Source organism: Stenella coeruleoalba (assembly GCF_951394435.1).
Source record: "Stenella coeruleoalba genome assembly, chromosome: 3".
Taxonomy (NCBI): Eukaryota; Metazoa; Chordata; class Mammalia; order Artiodactyla; family Delphinidae; genus Stenella; species Stenella coeruleoalba.
Window position 1 is genome coordinate 60,102,139 of NC_137148.1, and position 26,628 is coordinate 60,128,766.

Sequence of the window (26,628 nt, forward strand, 5' to 3'; positions counted from 1 at the left end):
AGCCCCCACTCGCTGCAACTAGAGAAAGCCCGTGCACAGCAATAGAGACCCAATGCAGCTAAAAATCAAATAAATAAAATAACTAAATTTTTTAAAAAAACTTGATACTCAAAGGAGTTTTCTAGGTGAACCCGTAAGTTTTCCAGTTTATTCCTTCTTTAAATAAATGGTAGACAAAACATACAGGAAGTGAACAAAATCTTAAGTATAACATCATCTACACTGATGCTGAGGCTCTACTTTTGCACAGAATTCGAAGAGTGTTAGCCAGTGTGACACAATTTGGACCAACCTCAAGCTCTCCAGTCTGCTCAGAGCTGTGTTATAGTTGCAAGACACTCTACAGAGCCCTCTAGTATAACATCCGCCTGATGTTAGGACCCAGGGCTAAAATCAGGAGAGAGCTGGGGAAAAGATGGAAACGGTCACCTGGAGCCTTTCCTCCCCACCTCCATGGAAGCAGCAGTATTGAAGAAGAAGCCATTACACTATGAAGTCACCCCGTGATGACTTCCTTCCCCCTACTTCTGACAGTTTTCTAACAAGGAGGGCATGAGGTCTAAAGTCAGGCTATAACCTAGAGATGAATGTGGTCTGACCCAGAAAACCAGAAGACCATGAACCAAAGGGCATCATGCTAATCTCATTTTTTGCAGAAGTGGCCTGATTCATTCCAAATTAGGGGAATGATGTCAAATCTGAAGATTTCCCCTCCGTGGAACAGCTCAAACTTCTTAGCTGGCTGCATCAACCCCAGACACAGTAGTCTCAACAAATTCAGAGAAAAAGCTCCCAGGCTGAGGGCAACCACACCCCAGCTCCGCTGTGCTACCACCGACAGTCTCCTCCCAAGGAGCTAGATATGGTACAGAGAGTGTATGTCATCAGTAGCCAATCCTTTGTCTCAGACAACTCAGAAGGTGGCCAAGTAAACACAGAGGAAGGTAATGAGAATCTATGATAACCATATTATATTTGAACAGTAAGAAAGCCCTGAAAAAATGGCCAACATTTAAGAAGAGAGCCAGAAAAAAATCTCAAACAAAAATGAAGATTTTATAGCCAAAAAAAAGAAAAATGGATATAAGTTGTAAAACATAAATTAACATCTGAGGATTCTCATATTCCAGGAGACAGTAGAAATGTTTATACTGAAACTGCTTTATGCTTTTAAGAAATTTAATAAGATGCATGGACTTGATGAAACAAGACAGCATGATAAAATGAAAAGATAACCCGTAGCTACAGAGAGGAAGAAAAATGACATCCTAGAATGGGAATGAACTTATAACTGCAGAAGGTAGAACAGACACTGAAAGCGATTGAAACACGTGGAGAACTTGAGAAAAATCACAGAAAAAGCTAAGAATAGATGACTTAAAATACATTTTCTCATCTGAAGATGATAATACCCATTTTATCGCAGGGTTGTAGGGATTAAATGGGATAATACACATAACAGACTTTGCCCAGTATGCAGCTATTAAGTGCTCAACAAGTGTTCGAAGTGATGAGGCGGTAGAGATCGTGACTCAGAGGGCAGGTAGTGGGGATCCAACATCCAGTGGTTGGTTGGCCCAGGAAGAGATCAGAAAAATCAAGACAGGAAAAAAGAGTTAGCTACAATATTTTTTTCCTTGAACTGAAGAACGCTGAAATGCCACTTTGTAGGAAAAAGCATAATAGTGAAATACCAAAACTTAGCCCTGAGAATTGCTAAATTATTGAACTTCAGGTCAGAGAGTGCCACAAGCATGGGGGCAAAGAAAAAGAAACAAGCTTCTGTGAAGCAAGTGCAGGTTGTCAGGAGCTGTGGCAGAATCTGGGGCCGGGAGGAAGGGGGTGACCTGATGGGACAGTCCTTCATTACATTGTTTGAATGTAACTGACTACTCTTGCAGGTTGCGGAATTGTAGCTTTAGGCAGAGTGGGAAAAGAGGCCAATATTTAGGGTTTTCTTGGCTAACAGAGAGATCACAGAATTTGTGCTTCAGAAGTTGGTAATTTGAATATTACTATCCTGAGTGCCCAATTATCAAGCGAGGCAACCAATGTAGCAAGCCAGATTTTCTAGAGATTGACAATTAGAATCTATAAAACAGAACAGTAACTTCTGAGGTCTAGGTATCTTGGGAAACTCCTTTGTTACAGCTGAATTGCACAGAAAATATATTTATGGTAACAAAAAACAAAACAAAAACATGGCTATTATAAATTTTCACGCAAGTTCTCATACCAGTCAAGAGAGAGATTGATGTTTTGGTAAACGCCTTCTCTCTAATTGTTTATAAAAAGCTGCTTCTAAATGGCTTTATGGTTTAGAATTCTGTCTCCTTTTGCATTTTTATCAATAGCACCTTCCTCCCAACTTTATACCTATAATTATTTTTAATAAAGAGCCTCTAATTAGAAGAGCCTGCAGTCTCTGGGCCTTGCACAGAATGAGAAAAGCCAATCCTAATGAAACTAAAACTTACAAACTAAAAAAGAAGAATGTTAAATTTTGACAAATAAAATAGGAAGCCTGTAGTACTCTGCTTCTATAGACCAAAACTTCAAAACCCAGCCAAGTTGCCTTGGTTTGGAAAGGTAGCAATAAAAATATAAATGTAGATTCCAGAAAAATCGACATTAATCATTAAAGAGATGAAATACAAAATGAAATCTTCAGGAAAGTACTGTTGGTGAGCGCTGAATCCTTAGGACATTAAAAACAGTACAAAACGGACAAGTGGGTTCATTCCACTAATGCAAACATGCTTCAGTATTAGATCTTCTGTTACTACAACAGATTCCTTATCCAGAATCTTTGAGAATCTGAGCTAATAGAGATTAATAGTGTTTCTGGAATTGAGATAATTCCCAAAACACAGAATGAGAAATTGAGCTAATCCCAGTATCTTGGTTGCCTTTCAATTTGGATCAAGGAATGGGATGTATAATATTATTGGCACATTTGCACCTCTGTGCTTTAAAACAGTGTTAGCCACAAAAACACGAGTCACCATTGAGACCCATCATGACAAATAAGTTACTAGTTAGATTGCCATTAGTATGAGCGCAATCACAGTTTATCCCGTTTCCCTATTTGTCAATATTCTGTTCTCTACATATTTTCGGTATTACAAACAATGCTGCAACAAAAATCCTTATATATTGTTTTTCTACACAGGTACTTATATTTCCTTAGGCTGGGTATATTGAAAATTAGAAACACTGGGTGAAACGCTAAATAATTTTAAATTTGATACTGCTAAATTCCCTCCAAAAAGGCTATACTCTTTTGTACTTTTCCCAATTCCTACTCCCCATCTAACTTTTATTCCCCTCACTGCTTGGCAATGAGTGATGTGACAACTTTCCCAAAATTTCTCAGACTGACATTCAAGGCTCTCTCAAGCTTAGAGCCAGCTCACATTTTTTGTAGAGGTTCCCAGTATTTGTAGAATTGTGTTCTGTGGTTCCCTGTTTCAGCCAATTCAAGCTACCTTCTCTCTTCCAAGATCCCTCATAGTTTTTGACCCATATGCCTTCTTGTGTTCTAGCACTATGATGGATTGCTTTAAAAGCATATTTGTAAGATGTTTCCATTGGCGGAAGCTGGATAAAAGGGTACATGGAACTCAATGTATTACTGTTGCAGCTTCCTGTGAGTCGATAATTATTTCAAAATTAAGTTTTTTTAAAAAGCATATTTATCATTTCTAGGGATTTAAATTAAGAGGGGAAGTCTGGAGCAAGTACTCAGTTGGATACTTATTCCATCATGACTGTTTTGTTTTGAATCATTACCAAAAAGTATATTATTTTTTAAATGGCAATAAAATTCCGCATACCTTTTTAAAAAGAAGGAATGAGGTAGATTGATATATGCAGATGTGAAAAGAAATTTATAAAAAATAACTTGAACAAACAAACAAAAAAAAAAAAACACTTGATTTGGGGGAATTCCCTGGTGTCCCAGTGGTTAGAACTCGGCGCTTTCATTGCCGTGGCCCGGGTTCGGTCCCTGGTCATGGAGCTAAGATCCCGCAAGCTGCGCTGCGAGGCCAAAAACAAACTTGATTTTTTTGTATTTGTCCTTTTTAACACAGAACTTGTATTTCATTTCTAACCTGAAAAACAAAATCAGAGAATTGGAGTGAATTACAAAGATATGTTTCAATAAAAAGATTCTCAAAAATGAATTGGAATAAACTTTATAACAGCTATGGATTTATCATTCTAAAGATACCAGTTTGTGTCCACTTTTTGCAAATGTTTCCTGTAAAAGTTCTCTTTGATGGTGATAACCTTGTAAAGCTATGTTGATGAAGCCTCGTTAAACTTTATGTAAAAATAGATGCAATAATAAAAGATCAGTCACAGTACTCCTATTTTCAGGGATCCAGAGTCATCTTCCTTTTCAGTCTGGATCACAGTGGCCCACTTGTTGGAGGAAAGCTAATTACTAGTCATTATTTTGAAGCATCTTATACTGTTACCAAATAATACCAGCACCCAATTGATCTGTTTGTATGTTTCAGGGCAATTCCATATTATTATGACTTCTTATCAGCCAGGGCCTTGGTAAAATTAAACTTTCAAACCAGAAACTGGGCTTCCACCTGGTAATTCCTTTCCCAAACTTGGGGCAAGCCTCAGGTGTGAGCTGGTATGCTCTGCCCAGTTTAATGTCCACCCCTAGGGATGGTGTCCAGATGAGATTTGGAAGGGAGGATCCCCGACATTGTCCCAACTCAGTGTCTCCTGAGATGTACTCCGTCCTTGCACTTTCTAAAGTAAACTGTTACATGTAAGTAATTCTGTAACTCATTATTTTCCACAGGCTTTTTGGAAGGGACATAAACAGCGGGCCTCCTATATGCACAGGCGACAAATGTTCATTGATAATATTCCTTCTGTTGTGAAGGTAAACACCCTTTCCTACCTTAGTGCTTGACTTAAACTTTTCCCTTCATTTTCGTTTTGCTTCTAGAAGACAGACTATGTTTGAGCCTTGACATCAGAAGCAAGTCCTGGGTTTGAGTCATACCTCCACTACTCACTTAGCTGATTATCTTCAAGCAAGTCCATGAAAACACTCTATTGTCTCTGGTCCTTTATAATATATGGTCTTTCTCTAACAAGTCCAAATTGATTATTTAAAATCTGGAGGAAACCCAGTTTTATTTTATGTTCTTCTTATGGTCTTCGCTAATAATGTTTAGAATGCTCAAATTTAACAGTGCAGACCTTAGTTGTAACGCAAATGCAAAGCCAATGACAAGAGAAAGTAGAGCTAAGTTAGGGCCTGTATTTAGGTGGTGGGCTGGTCTAACCCAGCTTCCCAGCAAGGCTGGTTGCTCCGAGCTTAGAGAAAGAACACGCAATGGAGTGCCCACTGTCTCGAAGCTGAAAACTAAAGAACTGTACAGCAGTGAACTTGTAGAAACTTGGAAATCCAGATCAGAGTCACAAGAGTGGGACTGGAGAGAGATGGGAATCAGATGAGATTTGTGAAGACTTTTTAAACTGTGAGGACAAAGAATGACATGGTCTAGACCCCTTGTGCATTACTAGCTCCTGAATGAAATGTCCTTTGCTCACCCTGGAACACATGCTTATTCGCTCAGAGAACCATGGGTCACAGTTGGTCCCTCGTGAGACCTCTTGAAATGTTTTCCTGTAAAGACCTAAAGAATATTCGCTGCGTTTAAGAGATGTGGGAAGCAACCCTGAACGTGGTTTCATTTGATCCCCTGACCCGTGGCCACTCTCAGCAAAATGCCTTGCCTGCTTGGCTTTTATTTACTGAGATTAAAGCCAAATGGTACGAAGAGCTACATTACCTTCCCCACCATAACATGTACATGTTCTGAACCCCTAGGAGAAAAAGCAACAAAGGAAGTAGAAAGTGAAGATTAGGCTTTAGATGTTTATTAGTTGGTAGGCTGCTAATTTTTACTTTTTTATCAAATTATCTCTCAATATTATTTTTAAAAGACTCCATAAAGAGATATGAAAGGTTATCTGGTAATTGCCTGGATTTCTCTTTTTAACTTATTTTTAGATTCAGTCCTGGTTCCGGATGGTAACAGCACGAAAGAATTACGTCTCACGACTGAAGTATTTCAGAGATCATGTAAGAGACACGCATGTGGATTTTTATCCTGGCTGAGGATGAACTAAATGAATACTTGGTTGAATGTTAGCATTGAATGATTTTTATTAAATGGTGGAAATGAACACTAGGAGGAAAAAATAGGTTTTAGAACTCAATGTGATACCATTTGGAGGCTTCTTACATTTTTTTATTCAGAACTCAGGTTCAGAGTGAGACTTCACCATTCAGAACTGGAAAGGAAATGGGTGAGAGAAAACTGATGTGGGTTAGTAATGCCAGGGAGAAAAGATTCAACTTTCCAGCATTACTTGTAAAGTGCTTATTACTGCTAACCGAGTAATTTAAATAGACACCCGCAGGAGGAATTTTTTTAGGATCTTTGAAGAATAGATATGTGAACGTAGATTGGACCAACTAAATTTGGTGGTAAAATTCTTTTCCCTTTTTAAATCTCTTTATTTAAACAGTCCCTTTGCAATCTTGTTTATATTTTAGCTAACTTGTTTGCCCCTTTCTTCAAAGAGAATGCAAAAATAAACATTGACTACACCACATCTAAATACTATCAGTTCTAAATAGTGTCCCTTTTGAAAACGCTGTCACTCCTTAAATAGTTCTAAATTCTAAAATAGTGGAGTAGATGGGACTCTGGGAGGTTGTGACTGGTCTTGTTTTTTTCGCAGAACAATGAAATTGTGAAAATACAGTCTCTACTGAGAGCAAACAAAGCTAGAGATGACTACAAAACATTGGGTAAGTGGGAGCATTCTGAGACAAAGTATCCCTTATTAACCAGGCAAGGACAAGTTATTTCCATCTGAGTCACTTCAGTGGCGGCTCCAAAAACAGAGGATGCCCGTTATTTCCAGTAGATTTTGACCATTTCAGGCCCCAGGTTCTGAACCAGTACACAAAGGAAGATGTGATGACAGGAAGTGGGCCCTTCTATCTAAATGGAGCGGGGTAAATGCAGTAGATGTGATTTCTTCTTCAAAAGGAATGGGCTGCATGGGGCGGGGGGTTAAAGTAGGAGTTTGAGATTAACGTATACACACTACTATCTATAAAATAGATAATCAACAAGGACCTACCATATAGCACAGGGAACTATATTCAATATCTTATAATAACCTATAATGAAAAAGAATATTAAAAAAAAATATATATATATCTGAATCACTTCACTGTACACCTGAAACTAACACAGCATTGTAAATCAACTACACTTCAATTTTTTAAAAATGCAGTTGGTATAAATGCTGCTTTTTTATATTAAATTTGAGCTAGAGGCAGGAATCTAATGCAGAAGAGCCAGAAGATTAACTTAAATTTGAATACTGTTTAATTTATTACCTGGCCTGTGATTTTTTTTCTCTCACTTTAAGAATGAAACATAGTCGTATAAGAAATTTGGAAATATGAATAAGAAGGGAAAAAGCACACAGTTTCACCTCCCAAAGATAACTACAAACATCTTCCTATAATTTCATTCTGGACTTCTCACAGTACCTATGGTTTTTTTAAATCATCTTCCTTATACTAATAGTATATGCCATTTGTAGAAAGTTTGAAAACAGCAAAATAAAATAAAAATCACCCAGAAATAGCATTCACATTTTGTGCTGTCTTTTTCAGTTTCAGCTCTGCATATGTTTGTCATTCTGTTGTTGTTGTTGTTTTTACATAGTGAAGGTCATTCTTTATATGCTAACTTTTTAACCTTCTTACTATCACAAGAACATGTAATAAAGAGCGTGTCCTAGATTAAGTCTAGAAGGGCTTGCTGATAAGTTTAGTAGTACTGCCTAAATTCTTCAACTATTCAGGTCATTCAAGATTAGTTTTGAGGAGCCAAAACAAATGAAAATGGCCATTATGTTCTAACTGCCTTGTTTCTTACTTTTTTTTTTTCTTTTGAGGAAATAAACAACTGTTCAGTAATGTTCCTAGCACAGTGCTACTAAGTAGTTTCACCAACACCCTTTATTGTCAAAAGTCTGTCTGAATTATGGAGTGAAGTGTATGGCCTAAGAAAGATCTTCCCTGGTACTTGTTAAGGAAAAGTATCCGGCAGCCTCAGAGGCCAGGTTCTGCCTCAAGCCCGTGGAATCTTCTGGATACTACCTCATTCTACTAGATTCCAGAATCCAGCATGCAGACTGAGGGAGGAAAGGTCCCCAGTCTTTCCAATGCCACTCTGCTCCACTTTGGAATTGATGAGATTCGTCTCTTAGTTGGTAGATAATCTTTAATTTTTTATAAGGAAGCTGAATAGGGGGTTTGTTTTCTGAGCCCTAACACACTAAAATAGGTAATTTAAGGATAAGTTTTCCAAACAAACACAGGCTGCTTTTCGTTTCCTTCTAGGGAACATGTTTTTGTAGGTGGTCGTGATGATGCTTGTTACTTGCTTACTTTTTTTTTTTTTTTTAATTTATAAAGATAAAAGAAATTCCAGTTTAAAAATCTAAGCGAGGGCTTCCCTGGTGGCGCAGTGGTTGAGAGTCCGCCTGCCGATGCAGGGGACACGGGTTCGTGCCCCGGTCCGGGAGGATCCCACATGCCGCGGAGCGGCTGGGCCCGTGAGCCATGGCCGCTGAGCCTGCGCATCCGGAGCCTGTGCTCCGCAACGGGAGAGGCCACAACAGTGAGAGGCCCGCGTACCGCAAAAAAAAAAAAAAAAATCTAGGTGATTTCCTGTTAAAGCATAGAAGGCAGATAGAAAGTATGTTCGTGAATAAATCAGATCAGAACTGCTCTGGGTTTTGGCAAATAGGGTGGCTTCGTGGTAACTGAACTGTAGATTTTCATTTCTTTCTCAATTCAGCATCTTCATAAAACGAAGGCATTTTTTTCAGCTGAAAAACAGATCACTTTGATTAGTCTGTCATGATTCATTTTCACCCATTCCCTCCAGAAAGGCACTGAATGCATTCAGGTATAGAAGTTGCTGGAACCGTAATGTGGCCATTTGTAAGTGCTGACTGTTAAGTTGTGTGGTTTCCTGAAATGAAAGTACCACCAAGTGGTATGAAGATATCATGAAGATGCCAAAAAGCCAACTGTTGATAGAGGAACTATTACATTTGAGCCATAATAATTAGTAAAGCTGAAATATTAATTTGTCTCCAGCAGGCCTGTTAGCACATAAAATGATACACAGTTTTTCAGAGCCAGGAGAGAGAACTTTAGACACAAATGCGGGGGCTTATGTTCTCTCAGCTACATGAATGAGCTCCGGTGTGTGGCTCAGGCTGTTTCAGAAATGGTCATGTCATCAGCAACATCTTTGCTGAAATAGAAGGAAAATAAATTCATGTATGCTTCAGTGATCAGGAAGAAAAGGGTCCATGATCCGAGGTGACTTGGAATCTAGTGGAATATGAGCTATTATTATCCAGTAAATTCTGAGCCTGGAAGCAGAATTGGACCTCTAAAGCTTCCTAAGGCTTTTCTTTGACAAGTACCAATAAAGACCATCCGATGGGGAACAACAGTAATACAGATGACTCTAGATTTGGTTGTTCATGATGAGTTCATGCTGTTAATTGTGTTGTTGGTTGAGCTCTGTATTCCTTAAGTGTCAAGATACCACAGAACTACACAGAAGTATAAGGAAGCTTGAGTAGGGCCTTGGAAGTAAAAGAGAGGATGGTTGTTGAGGCCGCCACAACTGGACTGGGCTCTCTCAAGTCATCTTTTTGTTGCTATGTCTAATCATTCAGCATTGAAGGTCCAGGTAGTTTCTTCTTAGAGTTTGCCCAGAGTAGATCTCATTACACACCTTAAAAAAAATTGCTTTTTCAAAGTCGCAGTGCAAGAGAATTAAAGCACAATTAAGGTTCAAGGCACTAAGGGAAAGCCCTTGTAGAATTTATATAGGTATTCCTCTCAACAACTGAGCCTGGTCTCCTAGGTGCTGAATGCCCTCCCTGGTCCATCCTGAAGGGACAGGGACCCAATTCAGTTTCTAAAATCGCTTCATTTCTGCCAAGTAGGACATGTGTTCCAGTTGTCATTCTGTTGGCTCCGGTTAGACCTTACAGGTCTCCCTTGACTGACCTTTTCTAATTCACCTTTCACCTAATTCCTGCTCCTTCCCCAAGGTCTTTTGGGCTGGGAAAACAAAAAACAAAAAAAAACACCTCTTTCTGCTTCCTGCAGCAAGAACAGAAATCTCTTATCTGGCTCAGCCACAAGCTCTTAGAGCCGGGGCAACTCACGTTAGCATTCTTTCCCAGGTTCCTCATCAATAAGACACTGATAGATAGAACTATCTCCTCAGTGCGTGGTCCTGGGAACAGCATGAGAGAGGGCCGATAAACGGGTGCTAGACGAGGAATTAGTGAGGCCCAACCTTATCGGTGGCGTGCGTTTATTTATACGATCCGTTTCCCCGTCCAGATTTGACATGAGGCAGGATGATTCACTCTGGAGACCAAGCACGTCCGTCGCTCTATTTTTCTGTCAATGTTTTATTTAAAGACCTGATTTCTTTCCTACTGATGATCCGTTCAAGCATGCCCAGTTAAAGCACACCTTTCCTTTCCTTGCAGTTGGCTCTGAAAACCCGCCGTTAACAGTAATCCGCAAATTTGTACACCTGTTGGACCAAAGTGACTTGGATTTCCAGGAGGCTCTGGAGGTAGCACGCTTAAGGGAAGAAGTGGTGACCAAGATCAGAGGCAACCAACAGCTGGAGAAAGACCTGAACCTGATGGACATTAAGATTGGGCTCCTGGTGAAGAACAGGATCACACTGGAGGTCAGTGGGGTTTGTGGGACTGTTGGTTCCCAGAAGAGAGAAGACGCTCGTATATTTGCCCACAACACTGTGGTCCAGCTAAGTTCCTTTGGAGTCCAGAAGGAGTGGCCCAAAGTTTACTTACCATTTTCATTACCGCTTTATGGTCTTAGACCTGCAAAATTCTGCGCCCCCCTTTTATGACATTTGGTAAGACTTCTTTACCATTCTGAAAGGAAATTTATGTGAAATAAAACCAACTTACATATGTACCTTCATAGCAAGGCTAAGGCCTTTCTATAAATATAAAAGAGAAATTCAAAGAAATGAATTTATAGTAAAAATACATATTTCAATATGAAGATACATGGGCCTGATGCCATTAGATGTGATAATGTTACCAGAGACTTGGGCCTTTTCACAGAATAACCACAGATTGAGAGAGCTACAGATGAGACTGGTCAGGTGAGTGGTGGAACTGGCCATGAGTTCTTTTTTCCAAAGTGGAGAACAACTCTCTGTAATAAGCCCTTGAACAGCAAAGTGTGGTCTTCCTCCACCCCCCACCACTTGACATGGAGTTGCCGTCCTAGAAAATTAAGTTTATATTAAACTTGTGAGGATCTATGTTGTGCTTATATGTAAAACTATTAGATTCTAGGCTCAAGCAATTATGCACAGAATTTTGACCTTCGTGAATGACCAGCGGGACATTAAAAAAGCCAGCCATGCGAGATGTGGACAGTTATTTACACGGGACCATCCTACAAACTGCAGGACAGCAGAGCATCTGTCCTCCCCAGGCCCCGCTTACTGGAAGCCAGTGGTGTCTCCAATCCATCAGATGTTAGCCCTCCCCAATCCACATTTCCAAAATGACCCCCTACAGAGTGGCATTTCCCTAATAATAGCCTCCAAGTAAATAATGCTGTAGTTTTGTATCTGTGAGAAACCTGCCAGTGTCAAAGCTCCCCAAAACTATGTGAAAAGTGTCATTTTTACCCAAGAAAAGGAGATTTCCAGGGTAAGACCTCTCTCCATGTCCCTGTTCCCATGCCACGTCAGTTTTCAGAAAACCAACAGGGCAGGGCAGGGCAAGTTGACCTTCCGGATGCCCTGAGAAGGCTACAGTGGGTCAGAGGTAGAGAGCCAGCTTCTGGTGTGGTTCTGGAAAACTACCAGGTGAGCAGGCACGGGACGCTACCAGCTAAGTGGACATGGGAACGCCTCACTCTTGTCTCCGGCCCTCACAGAGATACCAGCAAAATAGTGCCGAGCAAATAAGGAAACGAGAGCAACTCGTAAGACAGGAAATGATCATCTTTTCTAAATATTAAGGGAAAAAACTACAAATTTAAAAGTTCTGCTTTTAACTCTATTTTCATTGTTTTATCCAGAAAAACAATAGTACGTTAGTCTTTAAAAAAAAAAATAATGTGTATTGTTGGATACATATGAAAACTTTTAAAGTATAATATATTCCAGAAGGTCCTTCAGAGAATGCCTTTTATAGCTTTACACTGCTCTTGTACCCTACTCCCATAAAGTTGTAAACAGGAAATGCCTTGCCTTTTAAAATAAAGGCTTAGTTGCAAAAGAGTGGTAGAAATATGTAGCTTGTGGAAATACAAATGTGGCAGATTTTCGGATCTTTACGAGTGTTTAAGATTTTTTAAAGCATTCCTAATTGTTAGCATTGGGAAACGAAGTTAATTTTTCGCCTTATATTTTCAAACACCAAATATTTATCAAACACTGGTTAGAAGTTAAACTAATGATTCTCAAGGACGTACTCTTTTGTCTTATCATTAATAGTAGCATTTTTGGTTTGATGATAAGAATAGTGCAGTTGAAAGTTTTATTTACAGTAGTGAAATAATGGGGAACAACCCAAACCCGAAAACAACAGAGGACAGTAGAACCAGTCTGACATGTATGTTACACAGCCACTAAAAATAACGTTTCTGAAGAATATTTAAGGGCAGGGGAAAGGGTTGCAATATAATGGAGAAGAAAATAGTGCCTAAAACAGTACGATTTCATTTATTGTAAAAAGTGGATATACACTTAAGCTAAAAGAAAAAAGTTAAGCTCTTTTTCTTTGCATGGTAGAATTAGCCATATATATATATTTTTTTAACATCTTTATTGGAGTAAAATTGCTTTACAGTGTTGTGTTAGTTTCTGCTGTATAACAAAGTGAATCAGCTATATATATACATATATCCCCATATGCCCTCCCTCTTGTGTCTCCCTCCCACCCTCCCTATCCCACCCCTCTAGGTGGTCACAAAGCACGGAGCTGATCCCCCTGTGCTATGCAGCTGCTTCCCACTAGCTATCTATTTTGTATTTGATAGTGTATATATTCCATGCCACTCTCTCACTTCGTCCCAGCTTACCCTTCCCCCTCCCCGTGTCCTCAAGTCCATTCTCTACATCTGCGTCTTTATTCCTGTCCTGCCCCTAGGTTCATCAGAACCTTTTTTTTTTTAGATTCCATATATATGTGTTAGCATATGATATTTGTTCTTGTCTTTCTGACTTATTTTACTCTGTATGACAGACTCTAAGTCCATCCACCTCACTACGAATAACTCAGTTTTGTTTCTTTTTATGGCTGAGTAATATTCCATTGTATATATGTGCCACATCTTCTTTATCCACTCATCTGTCAATGGACCCTTAGGTTGCTTCCGTGTCCTGGTATAGTTTTTAATTTTTTTTAACAATAAGCATATGTTGAGAAAAAAGTTTAAAGGGAAGTGGCTTAGTTCTTACAGAGCAACTCTAGCTCTCTCTAGTAACCATGTGTCTTACAATTCTTTTAAAATTGGCGCTCCTTCTGGAAACCTCAGAAAGTCAGTGGGCGAGTGAGTGAAGTAGCTAATGTTGGTTTTAAGCAAAAGAAGAGGTTTGGAAATGGAGACAGACAGCTGAAGTAGAAGTTTCTGGGAGGCATAGGGAGGAAGAAAGGTCTAGATTCAAACTAGCTTGAAGGAAAACCAAAGTAGAAATTGAAAGTAATCTTGAATTGCTAAAATTCCTATTGATGGGTGTGTCGTATCCCGTGAGTGCAGACTTGTAGGCCAGGGCTGTCTGTAACCCAGGATTGAAATTTATTGTATTGCTTAATTGTATTGTATTGCTTAACTTCTTTGCTTCTTTATGAGCATATTTCCTTGGGTATGTTCCTTAACCTCTCTAAGCCTTATTTTTCTTCACTGGAAAATGTGCTAAGTGTCCTACGTGGATTGTTTTTTTGTTTGTTTGTTTTGCGGTACGTGGGCCTCTCACTGTTGTGGCCTCTCCCGCTGCGGAGCACAGGCTCCGGACGCGCAGGCTCAGTGGCCATGGCTCACAGGCCCAGCCGCTCCGCGGCATGCGGGATTCTCCCGGACCGGGGCACGAACCCGTGTCCCCTGCATCGGCAGGCAGACTCTCAACCACTGCGCCACCAGGGAAGCCGCATGGATTGTTTTTATCTTCACAGAAGCTCAGTAAGATTGCTATCATTAAGCCCATTTTATAGATTTAAGGAAACTGAGTCTTAGAGAGGTTAACCTGAGCAAGGTCACAAAACTAACTGTGCTTTGCAGATACTCGTATTTTTGTGACTCCAAAGCCCAAGCCCTTTGTCTTAGTCCACACCTTCTACAAAAGTGCGTATACTCTAGCATATTACCTGCATGCGGATATCCTGTTACCAGGGGAAGGGAAAAGATGGTAGCAACTAAGGCAACATTGAGATGTGGGAATATTATGAACAAGTTAAATACTGTTGCTCCTTCGAACCAGTATTCCTCAAATGTTCAATATTTATTGATAAGAATGGAGGACATTGGGCTTCCCTGGTGGCGCAGTGGTTGAGAGTCCGCCTGCCGATGCAGGGGACACGGGTTCGTGCCCCGGTCCGGGAAGATCCCACATGCCGCGGAGCGGCTGGGCCCGTGAGCCATGGCCGCTGAGCCCGCACGTCCGGAGCCTGTGCTCTGCAACGGGAGAGGCCACAACAGTGAGAGGCCCGCATACCGCAAAAAAGAAAAAAAAAGAATAGAGGACATGAGATTTCTATTAATAAAAAGCATATGCCTCTCTTTGGAACGCCTGTCTGGGTTGGCCTTTGTCCCCTTCTTCAAGCTTTCCAAGGCAAACCTCCATTCACACCAGAGCTTTTGTGAGCCAGGTGTAATTTCACAGGGAAGACAGAAGAAGGGCTTATCCCATTGAAGCGTGCTGCTCTGTACTTGGATCTCCAGCAGACAGACGGTTCCCGTGGCGCAGCTGCTGGCTCTCCTCTCCCCTCCCACTTCCCCTCCAGGGCTCAGCATTTGACTCTGCTCTTTCCCTTCCTCCAGTGCTCTTCCTGTGCTGTCCTCACCAAATCTGTTAATAATGCGAAGGAACTTGGTTCTGCCCTGGCGCTTGCTTACCACCCCACCCTCTGTTCTCTTCTGTATATGTCAAAAACATTACCCTAAAGATGAAGTCTGCAGCAAAACAAAGGAATAGCCTCCAGTTTCCAGAGCTACTTCCACTGCAAGTAGTTGGGGGACATTGGGGGTGAGGGGGGCCGGTGATGGGGAGGTTAAGTACCAAGATTTTTTTTCTTCCGTATATTTAAAATCAAGATAATCAATTTATTCCATGTATTTGGGGGAATTGAATCTCTACACATCACCAGTTATCTGAAGAGGAGAAACCTGGGTCAAATGGAACCGTAAGCCAGTTAGTCTAGTGATGTCTTAGGACTTCTTATAGATAAGGGTATCAGGCCACCGCCTGCCTGGACTTCTCCTGAACCTCCATCTGGGGGTAACTACGCTTCCTTTCTTCATCTTGAATGTGATTTATGTATCTGTGAAAGAAGGGGGGAAGTGTCGCCTTCTTAAAATTTTTGTAGAAATAAAAATCAAATTCCTTCTCTTTCCCCATATAAACAATTGGGGAACAGAAGTAAAGGATTAAGTCAAGTTACCCCTCTCTAAGCTGAGAATAAAGAAGAATAAAGTCATAAACCTTGAAGGCAATGGATATAACCACGTAGAACTATCTAATCTCAATGCTCCAAGGGTTGTTTTTTTTTTTTTTTTTTCTACCTATGAGCTGACCCCAGCTATGGGAGAAGGGGGTGCTGGGCGGTGAATAGATTTGGAGCTTGTCCTGTACAGTGGTTCTCATCTGCAGGGATAATTGGAAATGGGGACAGGCACATTTTTTGTTGTCAAAATGACAGGAGTCCCTACTGGCACTTGGTGGAGAAGGGCCCAGGATGCAAGATGGGCAGCAGTGCCTGCACAGCAAAGCATGGTAGTGCCTGAAATGCCCGGAGGGCCCCCCTCGGGACTGGTGGTGGAGAATCCTGATACTGGCTGCAAACAGTCCTCATGTGGAGGCTGGGCTAAGAGCTCAGGGAAGCAGATGGAAGAAGTTTTAGGAAAAAAAACTTTCTTGCCACCTATGCTCTGGGACAGTGACCCAGTGTTCAGTGGCAAAGGAGGCATTCTAGAGCTGTGGCTTTCATGTAAGTCACATTCCATTAGTGAGTCATGAAATCAATTTAGTGTATCACTTCAGCAGATTTTAAAAATGGAATAGAAAAAAAGCAAATTGAAACGGTCAAAGTGTGTCCCAGTAGTAAGAATAAGCATCCTTTCGTATAGTGTTGTGTGGGTAAGTTTGCCAATAAAAGACATAAAATGTATTTTTTACTGTGGGTTTCTGTAAAAATGTTTGGTAGATCCATATCTAAACGATCTACTCTGGTTCATGAGCCTTTAAGCCCCTGAAGGGGACACAGTAACCTCAGTGACCTCTTGACAATGTTTCCAGCCACACATTTTCCACATTTCCCTGTAAGTAAAGGAGCATGGTTGGGAGGGAAAACCCTTAACTTTGTTAAATATTTAGAGGCTTCTCTTCCCTTCCATTTCTAATTTCTACATTGCATATGTTTTGCAAGTGCTTCTATAGTTTCAAAAGATATAATTCATTCTTTGAAAGGTTACAGTTTAGTAGTGTTTAGTATATTCCCCAAATTGTACAACGATCACCTCTCTCTGACTCTAGAACATTTCATCACCCCAAAAAGAAACCCCAAAGAAAATGTTCTGGAATTGGATCGTGGTGACAGTTGCACGACCTTGAGACTAGATGGAACACCACGGAATTGTACTCTTTAAAAGGATGAATTGTATAGTAAATGAATAATATTTCAATAGAAAAAATACCCATATTCATTAACAGTCGTTACCTATTCACTCCAACCCCCAGCCACAGCAACCTTTAGTATACTTTCGATCTTGATAGATTTGCCTGTTCTGGTTTTTCATATTAATAGAGTCACACAATATGTCATCTGTTGTGACCAGCTTCTTTCACTTAGCATAGTGTTGGGTTTTTTTTTCGCGGTACGCGGGCCTCTCACTGTTGTGGCCTCTGCCGTTGCGGAGCACAGGCTCCGGACGCGCAGGCTCAGTGGCCGTGGCTCACGGGCCCAGCCGCTCTGCGGCATGTGGGTTCTTCCCGGACCGGGGCACGAACCTACGTCCCCTGCATCGGCAGGCGGACTCTCAACCACTGCGCCACCAGGGAAGCCCATAGTGTTTTTAAAGTTCGCTATTTTGTAGTAGCATAAATCAGTCCTTCATTCCTCTTTACTGATCAATAACATTCCATTGTGTGGATACACCACATTTTGTTTGCCCATTTACCAGTTGATGGACACTTGAGTTGTTCCCTCTTTTCAGCTGTTATGAGTAATTCTGCTATGAGCATTCATGTACATGTTTTTCTGTGGACATATGTTTTCAGTTCTCTTCAGTATATACCGGACAGTGAAGTTGCAGGGTCGCATGGTCACCTGTGTTTAACTTCTGAGGAACTGCCAAATAACTGTTAACGTTGAGCATCTCTTCATGTGCTTATTAGCCACTTGTAGGTCTTCTTTGGGAAAACGTCTGTTCACATCCTTTGCCCATTTTTTAATTGGGTTATTTGTCTTTTTATTTTTGAGATGTAGGAGTTCTTTATAGTATATTGTGGGTACAAGTCCCTTATCTAAGAAATGATTTGCGGACTTCCCTGGTGGCGCAGTGGTTGAGAGTCTGCCTGCTAGTGCAGGGGACACGGGTTCGAGCCCTGGTCTGGGAGGATCCCACATGCCGCGGAGCAACTGGGCCCGTGAGCCACAACTACTGAGCCTGTGTGTCTGGAGCCTGTACTCTGCAACGAGAGAGGCCACAACAGTGAGAGGCCCGCGCACCGCGATGAAGAGTGGCCCCCGCTTGCCGCAACTGGAGGAAGCCCTCGCACAGAAACTAAGACCCAACGCAGCAAAAATAAATAAATTAATAAACTCCTACCCCCAACATCTTCTTAAAAAAAAAAGAAATGATTTGCAAATATTTTCTCTCATTCTATGGGTTTTCTTTATTGATAATGTACTTTGAAGCACAAAGGTTTTAATTTTTATGAAGTCCACTTTATTTTTTTCTTTTGTTGCTAGTGCTTTTGGTGTCGTATGTAAGAAACCATTATCTACATGCACAACGATGCATGTACAAGAAGGCTCCCTACACACTCTGAAATAGTAATAAAATGTAAAGAAACTAACTGTCCATCAAAAGGAATATGATTAAATAAATTATCATACACACACCCCTCGAAGAAACCATTGCTTAATCCAGGGTAACAAATATTTTTGCCTAGGTTTTCTTAGAAGAGTTTTATAGTTTTAGCTCCTACATTTAGTTCTTTGATCTCTCTTTTTTTATATATATATCTTTATTGGAGTATAATTGCTTTACAATGGTGTGTTAGTTTCTGCTTTATAACAAAGTGAATCAGTTACACATATACATATGTTCCCATATCTCTTCTCTCTTGCGTCTCCCTCCCTCCCACCCTCCGTATCCCACCCCTCTAGGTGGTCACAAAGCACCGAGCTGATCTCCCTGTGCTATGCGGCTGCTTCCCACTAGCTATCTATTTTACGTTTGGTACTGTATATATGTCTATGCCACTCTCACTTTGTTTTGAGTTAATTTTTGTTTATGGGATGAGGTCTGACTTCTTTCTTTTGAACCTGGATATCCAGTTGTCCCAGCATCATTTTTTGAAAGATTATCCTCTCCCTATTGAATTGTCTTGGGACCTACATTACATCCTAAGAACAAATGTGCACAGCTTTGGAGAACAAATATTACAAAAGCCAAATTCACCTGCAATTTGGGTTTTCTTAATTTCTTTAACATTCTCTGTCCGTTTGTTTCTTCGTGAGGGAAATGTGGAAAACTAATCTTTCCAACTGTGTGTGTCTCAGGGTGTCTGAGAAGGAAGGAGGTAAAGAGTACCAGCATAAAAAGTAGTAATTTCATAAAAATTTTTTCCAGGATGTAATTTCACACAGAACGAAACTGAATAAGAAAAAAGGTGGAGAAATGCAAATACTGAATAACACTGACAACCAAGGGATCAAAAGTTTGAGTAAGGAGAGAAGAAAAACACTGGAAACGTATCAGCAGCTTTTTTATCTTTTACAGGTGAGAACAATTTCTTTCACTGTGAGTTTTGGGTAAGTGCTATGTCCCCGTTGGTGTTTTACAGTAGGTCTTGTCTCATGCTAAGGCTACAATAGTTTACATGTTCTGAGCACTATTAAGTACCAAGTGCTATTCTAGGTGCTTTGTACACATTATCTCATTTTAATTCTTAGTACAACCCTGGGAACCATCAAAAAATAATTTACTGATATTCCTGTATTACATGTGAGAAAACTGAGACACAGCCAGGAAATGGTAAAACAAGGGTATTGGGACCCTGGCAGTTTGACTTAAAACTTCGGTCACACTCTTCATGACTACATTATACTGCAGTTATCGGCAGAAACGGTATAAATCTAATAATAACATAAGCAGATGCTGTCAAACATGAAAAAATTAAAGTAACTGTATGAAAAACAGATCTGTACCAGGACCAGACTGCCCTTCTTTTGAGGAAGGAGCCAGAGAGTTTGGATTAGGGAAATGGGATTCCTTTTTTATTTCATTATTTCCATGGCATGACTGTGATCTAAGTGAACAGTAATTTTCCACTGCTTCAAGAGTGTGGGTGAGAACTAAGCTGAACTGGTTAGGGCTGGACTCTGTCTGGTGGACTAGTTTTTTGTTTGTTTGACCATTGATCAACCTCATCCGCCCACCCGCACATACAATTAGTCCCAGAGGAAACAGTGAGCGATAGTGAGAGATAGAAACAAAGCCTCCCCTCGGCAGGAAAACTTTCCCAAAAAAGATGGATCAGCCGTTCTTCCTTGAAAGTCAGGTGTCCCTGGGGCCGCTGCTGGTGGCAGTGATTCCGTCAAGGCGTGGAGATGCTTGAATCTTTGCTTGAGGACGTCGCTGGCATTAGGTGCACAGAGAACACATTACCCAAAATATAAATGAGGTGTGGCTAGCCCCGTTGAGAGAAGAGACGTTAATTTTGGTAGAGTTGAGAATTCTCTACTTAGAGTGGCGAACAGGTGTAGTACTCCAGATGTCCACCATGTGGCAGCATAGAAGGAAAAATGTTAAAACAGCATTGTCCATGGAATCCAGGGCTTAACAACAGCTTCCTTTCCAGAAAGAAAGGGGGCTCGCACTAGGCAGGGGAAGGTTTTTTGTCTGCTGAAATTAGGTTAATAGGCATCCATCAGTTATAAATTTAATCTTAAGCATTTATCATTTTTTTATTAATTTTTATTGGAGTATAGCTGCTTTACAATGTTGTTAGTTTCTACTCTACAGCAAAGTGAATCAGCTATACGTATACATATATCCCCTCTTTTTTGGATTTCCTTCCCATTTAGGTCACCACAGAGCATTGAGTAGAGTTCCCTGTACTATACAGTAGGTTCTCACATTTATCACTTTTGACATCCATGAACTTCCAAGTGTACGAAGCTTCTTTAGGATTTAATTTTCTATTGTTGGATTTTGATAGAATTTGTGTCATTTAGGAAGGTGAAAATTTAGTCGCTGGCCTAAGATTTGTATAGTTTACCCTGTTATGTAAGTGAAGGCTCATTAATGGGAAGGAGAAAAAGCATAGGAGCGTGTTTAGAATAATTCCACAAGGTTTATTCCCTAAACGATCCAAAACTGATAGAACCAGAGCATGACTGTTCAGTTGTACTGAGTGAAGTGTCAAAAAAATCATTTATTTTTCTTCACCTTTTCTCCTGTCTGCTTTGGAGACATTAACCCAAGACCAATAAGGAAGCTATAGAAGAGCAAACGGCGTGGATCCCTTTCGCCTTTGGCGATTCTTAGCCAAAGTAGCAGGTCAGCTAGTGTAGGTTTTGCTATGGGCTTGTCTCTTCTGTATGAGCCTAAATTTAAAGTTTTTAGGTCATCGGAGAGGAATGAGGCTTCTTTGGCTTTTGACTAATTTTCCTTTCTCAAAAGCCGATATGCTTAGTGTGGGAAAAGAATCACCCCAGAATGCTAAGAAAAAGGTTGTCCTGAGCTGCTTATTCATAAAATTTCAGCCAGTCATTATGAGCTTGAAAGTAAATCTAAGTGGTAAACTAAACTAGAATTAGGGTTTTCTTAAAATTTTTAAAGCCAAACTGCTTGAGACTCTTAAATACTGGTCTCCATGTATGGAAAATTTTCTTTTCTCATCGGAAGGAGGATAAAGAGTAGGACTATCAAATTTCTCTGTCACCTTAATATTATATTTTTTTCTTCTAACCTCCATCTGGTGTAACTCCTTCAGAAAAACCACATTACCACAAAGACTGGTGCTACATCTCTTGAACTCCATCCTAAGCTGAACTACATGTCAAGTTTTTTTTAATTCTTTTCCATCTTTAAATTTTTTTTTAATTTAAAGAGATTCTCTCTTCGGATACCAGGTCTATCAGCCACCCCCTTCTCTCTTCTCTTCTTTTTATCTTAGCCTTCTGGGGCGGTTCTTTTCCCACACTAAGCATATGGGCTTCTTGTCAGGTTCTTCTGGCATTTCCCCCATGAACTATCCTGACCTTCACCCCTCTGTTCAGCCTCCCTGCCTCACTCCTACCTTCTCGTGCTTTCTAAAACATCATGGCCATCCCACTGTCTCCACATGTAAATGTATCCTTTTCTTTTTCTTTCTTGTCTCAGAATATGGGATATGTTTCCTTCTATTCATTCATCAGTCCTTCTAGAACAGTCTATCTGGCTGAGCCCTTGGTCCCTTCTTGCCAGTCTCTTCGGATACCAGATCTATCAGCCACCCCCCGCCTCCTGTGTTTCTACGATAAATATTACGGTGTGGCTCCAAATGGTGTAGAGTGTACATAATACAATTATACTCCATTAAATATGTCATGACATAGTATATAAAATTTAAATCCTACCGTAACTTTCTAGTATAACTTCCTATAGTTTAGTATTAGTATTACCTGCTACCTTTGAAAGTCTTAATATGTGCCAGATACTCTTCTATATGCTTTATACATAATAAGTCATTAAAGTGCAAGGAACTGGGGACTCCTCTCTGCTTTTAATAATATATTAACATATAGTTTTGTGGGGGGGGGTTTCTTCTTCTCACTTTCCTTCAGACAAATCCTTTGTACCTCGCTAAGCTGATTTTCCAGATGCCACAGAACAAGTCAACTAAATTTATGGATACTGTTATTTTCACCCTATACAATTACGCTTCCAATCAACGGGAAGAATATCTACTCCTCAAGCTTTTCAAAACTGCTCTGGAGGAAGAAATAAAGTATGTATATAAGTATATATGTAAGAATACCAATACCTTTTGTTAGTGGTGGCTATCTCTGATTTACTAAAATAATTTTAAAGTTATTCTTATAAGTTATTTATACATATTAAAATTATCAAATTTCTTGAGAAATTGCCACATCATCATAGATATATTCAGGTACAGCTTTCTCCCGGCAGTGATATCTTTTCTAATGCTAAATTCACTGTTGATTTTGCATGTGTACAAAGCTCTTTGAAAGTCAGTGAGGGCTTCCCTGGTGGCACAGTGGTTAAGAATCCCCCTGCCAATGCAGGGGACACGGGTTCAAGTCCTGGTCCGGGATCCTGCATACTGTGGAGCAGCTACGCCTGTGCGCCACAACTGCTGAGCCTGCGCTCTAGAGCCCGCGAGCCACAACTACTAAAGCCCATGCACCTCGTGCTCTGCGACAAGAGAAGCCACCGCAATGAGAAGCCCGTGCACCGCAACGAAGAGTAGCCCCCGCTCACTGCAACTAGAGGAACCTCGCGCGCAGCAACGAAGACCCAATGCAGCCAAAAATAAATAAATAAAATAAATACATTTATATTAAGAAAAAGTCAGTGAGAAAACCTAATTAAAATTATGTGAGTAGTAAAGCCATAAACAGATGAGGATAATGATCTCTGCTAAATAGTTTTTCCTTCTTACTGGAATTTAAGCTGCTGCTAATTTATTTTTTACTCAGTTAATGTAAAAAATGTGTAGGCAGCTATAATGAATTGGGGGGGGGAACCCATGAGAATGCCCTTAGCCAACTAGATGGGTCTTAACTGTCTTCCTTACTTCTGGATCCCTTAAGCGATGCTAATCCTATAGGTCTCTGAAGCTATTAGCCAGGCACCTCTGCCCTCATGCTGTCTATAAGGCAGCATGAGAAATAGGATTCATGAGAAATAGCAATGCTATGCAGTAGAATAAGGTAAGTACTAAATGAATGATAAGCACAGTGTAACAGATCAGAAGGATGGAAAGAAAAGTGCCAATACAGTCAATCGATAAAGATTGTATGGAAGAGGAAGGAGTTGACCCCAAACCTTGAAGAATATCTACAGTTTTTATAAAAAGAAATGGAAAAGGGAAATAAGGCACTATGGTGCTAGAAACAGTATGGGCCAGGGGGCAAGAAAGAAAGTAGATTAGTCTAGCCAAGAGGTGACTTAATTGGTGACCACCAGGAAAGTAAGGTTGGGCCAGATCATGGGAGACATTGAGTATAGGCCCAAGTGCTGAGGCTCTTTTTACTTTCTGGGAAGGTGTGCAAGGTTTTTGACGTGACCACACTGAGTTTTTAGAAGATTGATCTATCTGCTAGCCACATAGGAACAGGATGAATTGAGCTACATAGTTCAGGGAAATGGGCAGGGAGGCCGCGGGGGCATGCATAGGAAAAAGGCACAGATGAGATCTTCAACACTGAGTTTGAGTTTTAGGTGTAGAACATGTGGGTGAAATATTTCTAATATCCAGCAGAACACTGGAAATTCAAGGCTAACTCCCAGGAAAGAGACAGGGAGCATCCTTACTTGTATACCGTCACCCAGTATTGTTATTAGTCTAGGTCCATTTTTAGTTCATTCCTGCCTTCTAGATTGGAATTAAAGCTGAGAAATTATTTTTAGACCCTTAAAATTCTTGAATAAGTCATCTTACAAATGATAGCTTCCTTTTTTTTTAAATAAAAATAATAAACAGGGGATTCTGAGACCCACTTTATTAATGGACACTCAGTCTTCCAATAGCCCTGATAAATTAGAATCAGGACATGCATTGTAGATCCTGCTCTACAGGCCCTGTTACCACTGCAAACCTTTAGCCAGATAGGTCAGGCATGTTGTCTAGTGATGGAGGCAGATAGAATGGTCATACTTAGAGAGAAAGCTTTGCCTTAACTTCCCACAAGTTTCAGACTCAGAGGTTGTATTACAAAAGACAGCATGTGGGCCATGTCCACCAAAAGTCTCCTTTGGTTCAGGTGTGCTCACCAAATAGAGACGGGAGATAGCTTCCTTTTAAATCACACCGTCTTTGATCTTCAATGGAGAAAAATACAACCCCCCAAAGCCCTTGCCCGCCAGAGAGAATATACACTGTTTAAAACTCTATGCATAGAGGCAAACCATTTTGTTTGGTCTGGGCCTTTTTTAGATCAAAGGTGGACCAGGTCCAGGACATAGTTACTGGGAACCCTACAGTCATCAAGATGGTCGTCAGCTTCAACAGAGGTGCCCGTGGACAGAACACACTGCGCCAGCTTCTGGCTCCGGTGGTGAAAGAGATCATCGATGACAAATCCCTGATCATCAACACAAGCCCCGTCGAGGTGTACAAGGCCTGGGTGAACCAACTAGAAACACAGACTGGAGAAGCCAGGTAGCAAAGCCTGGGCGATGGTGGTTTTCAGTTGTGTTTTATGATCATTTTTATGTGTATATTTATACATACTCTTAAGCTCTGTTAAGCTCTGTTAAAAGAACAAAATTCACTGTGCAAAGTCGGTTTTCAATCTCAGATGTTGTTACCTCCCTTAACATACCCATGCAGGCCACGTTCTTGGACTCCTACTCATCTTAGCGGTACCTGGTATTTTCAGATTTCGGTACCAGTTGATTCCCAAAGCCACAATTTCTGTAGTTCTCTCCCTTCGTTTTTCTTTGTTGTTTCTAAACCCAGGCCTAGACCTAGACATAGACCTCTTCACCTGATAATACCTACTTTTTTTTTTTTTTTTACAATTACCAAGTGAGTAACTTGAACGTGTAAGCCTCAACAAGCCGGGTTGGGATTGGCTCATTCTAGGTAGTGGTCTGTTGATCCAGGCAATCCCAGCTTTTAATTTCCTGCAAAAGGATGCCATGTGAAATCATTAAGATATGCACAGAGAATTACATGGGTGGTTGTCACAGCACTGTATGTAATCACAAAAGTTGGGGAAGGTCAAAATATTTAGCTTTGGGGAATCTGTTAAATAAATGTTTATATAACAATCGAGTAGTAAGTAACTTTGGAATGGTGGTATAGAAATATATTTGTTGCCTGGGTAAACTCTTCATAGCATAGTTCTTGGTTGTAGTTTGGTACAGTGACTCATTTTCTGTATCACAACAAATATGCATGTATATACACACACGTAAGATCTATATGGGATCTATATAGACACGAACTGCATTACACCCATATACACACATGCGTGGCAGAGGACCAGAAAGTTATACACTAAAATAAGGAAAAGTAGTTGTCTCTGGGGTCAGTATTGTTTTCTTGTTGGCTTATATGCAAATTTTTCTGTAAAGAACATACTGCTCTTTATAATTTAAAAGAGAGAGGGGGAGAGAGAGAGAGAAAGTTAGCTGGGTCTACGTTACCTGGGTCTGCCTGTTATTTTGCCAGAAGAGCCCAGATGGAGAGCCTGGAGTCACCCTGCTGTGCTGGTGGCAGAGGCTTCCATGTGGGTTCTCCCCTGCCCCAAGCAAACATTTTATCATTGGAGTTGGTGGGCAAACTCTACTTCACGATACAAAGCCTGATGGTAGAACCAATGTGGCAAGGATACACATGCTTGTACCTAAGCCCCCAGTTAATCGTAAGCCCTCGTTGTGGTTTCAGCAACCTGCCTTACGATGTGACCACAGAACAGGCTCTGACATACCCAGAAGTGAAAAACAAACTGGAGGCCTCCATCGAGAACCTGAGAAGGGTCACCAACAAAGTCCTGAGTTCTATCATTTCTTCCCTTGATCTACTGCCGTAAGTTGTATACGTAGCAGCTTTAACTTTCTTCGCTAGAATTTCTTGAAATACTATGTAAAATAAACCCCTGTAGTGAAGATAGGAGTTTTCCTCACATTGCATTTACTAGTTTAAATTTTGCCAACATTTGCACTTTAAGTTCATAACTGTTCTCCAAAGACGGAACAGTACAAAACAGCGCTCAAGTACGATCATCCGTGGCAGTCCTGTGATTCCGTTACCATCTCATTTTGTGTTGAATTTTTAG

At 40.6% G+C, this 26,628-nt stretch overlaps 1 protein-coding gene across 2 annotated transcripts in view; it reads left to right on the forward strand.

Annotated features, from left to right (window-relative positions):
• The window catches only part of IQGAP2 (IQ motif containing GTPase activating protein 2), a 285,569-nt gene that overhangs the window by 226,779 nt on the left and 32,162 nt on the right, over nucleotides 1–26,628 (forward strand). For both annotated transcript variants that reach the window (XM_079917126.1, XM_079917125.1), the window contains 8 exons: nucleotides 4,829–4,912; nucleotides 6,053–6,124; nucleotides 6,790–6,859; nucleotides 10,663–10,871; nucleotides 19,244–19,393; nucleotides 22,444–22,607; nucleotides 24,780–25,004; nucleotides 26,238–26,378. In XM_079917126.1, coding sequence (XP_079773252.1) covers nucleotides 4,829–4,912; nucleotides 6,053–6,124; nucleotides 6,790–6,859; nucleotides 10,663–10,871; nucleotides 19,244–19,393; nucleotides 22,444–22,607; nucleotides 24,780–25,004; nucleotides 26,238–26,378 — 1,115 coding nt within the window. The remainder of the gene's footprint in view (nucleotides 1–4,828; nucleotides 4,913–6,052; nucleotides 6,125–6,789; nucleotides 6,860–10,662; nucleotides 10,872–19,243; nucleotides 19,394–22,443; nucleotides 22,608–24,779; nucleotides 25,005–26,237; nucleotides 26,379–26,628) is intronic.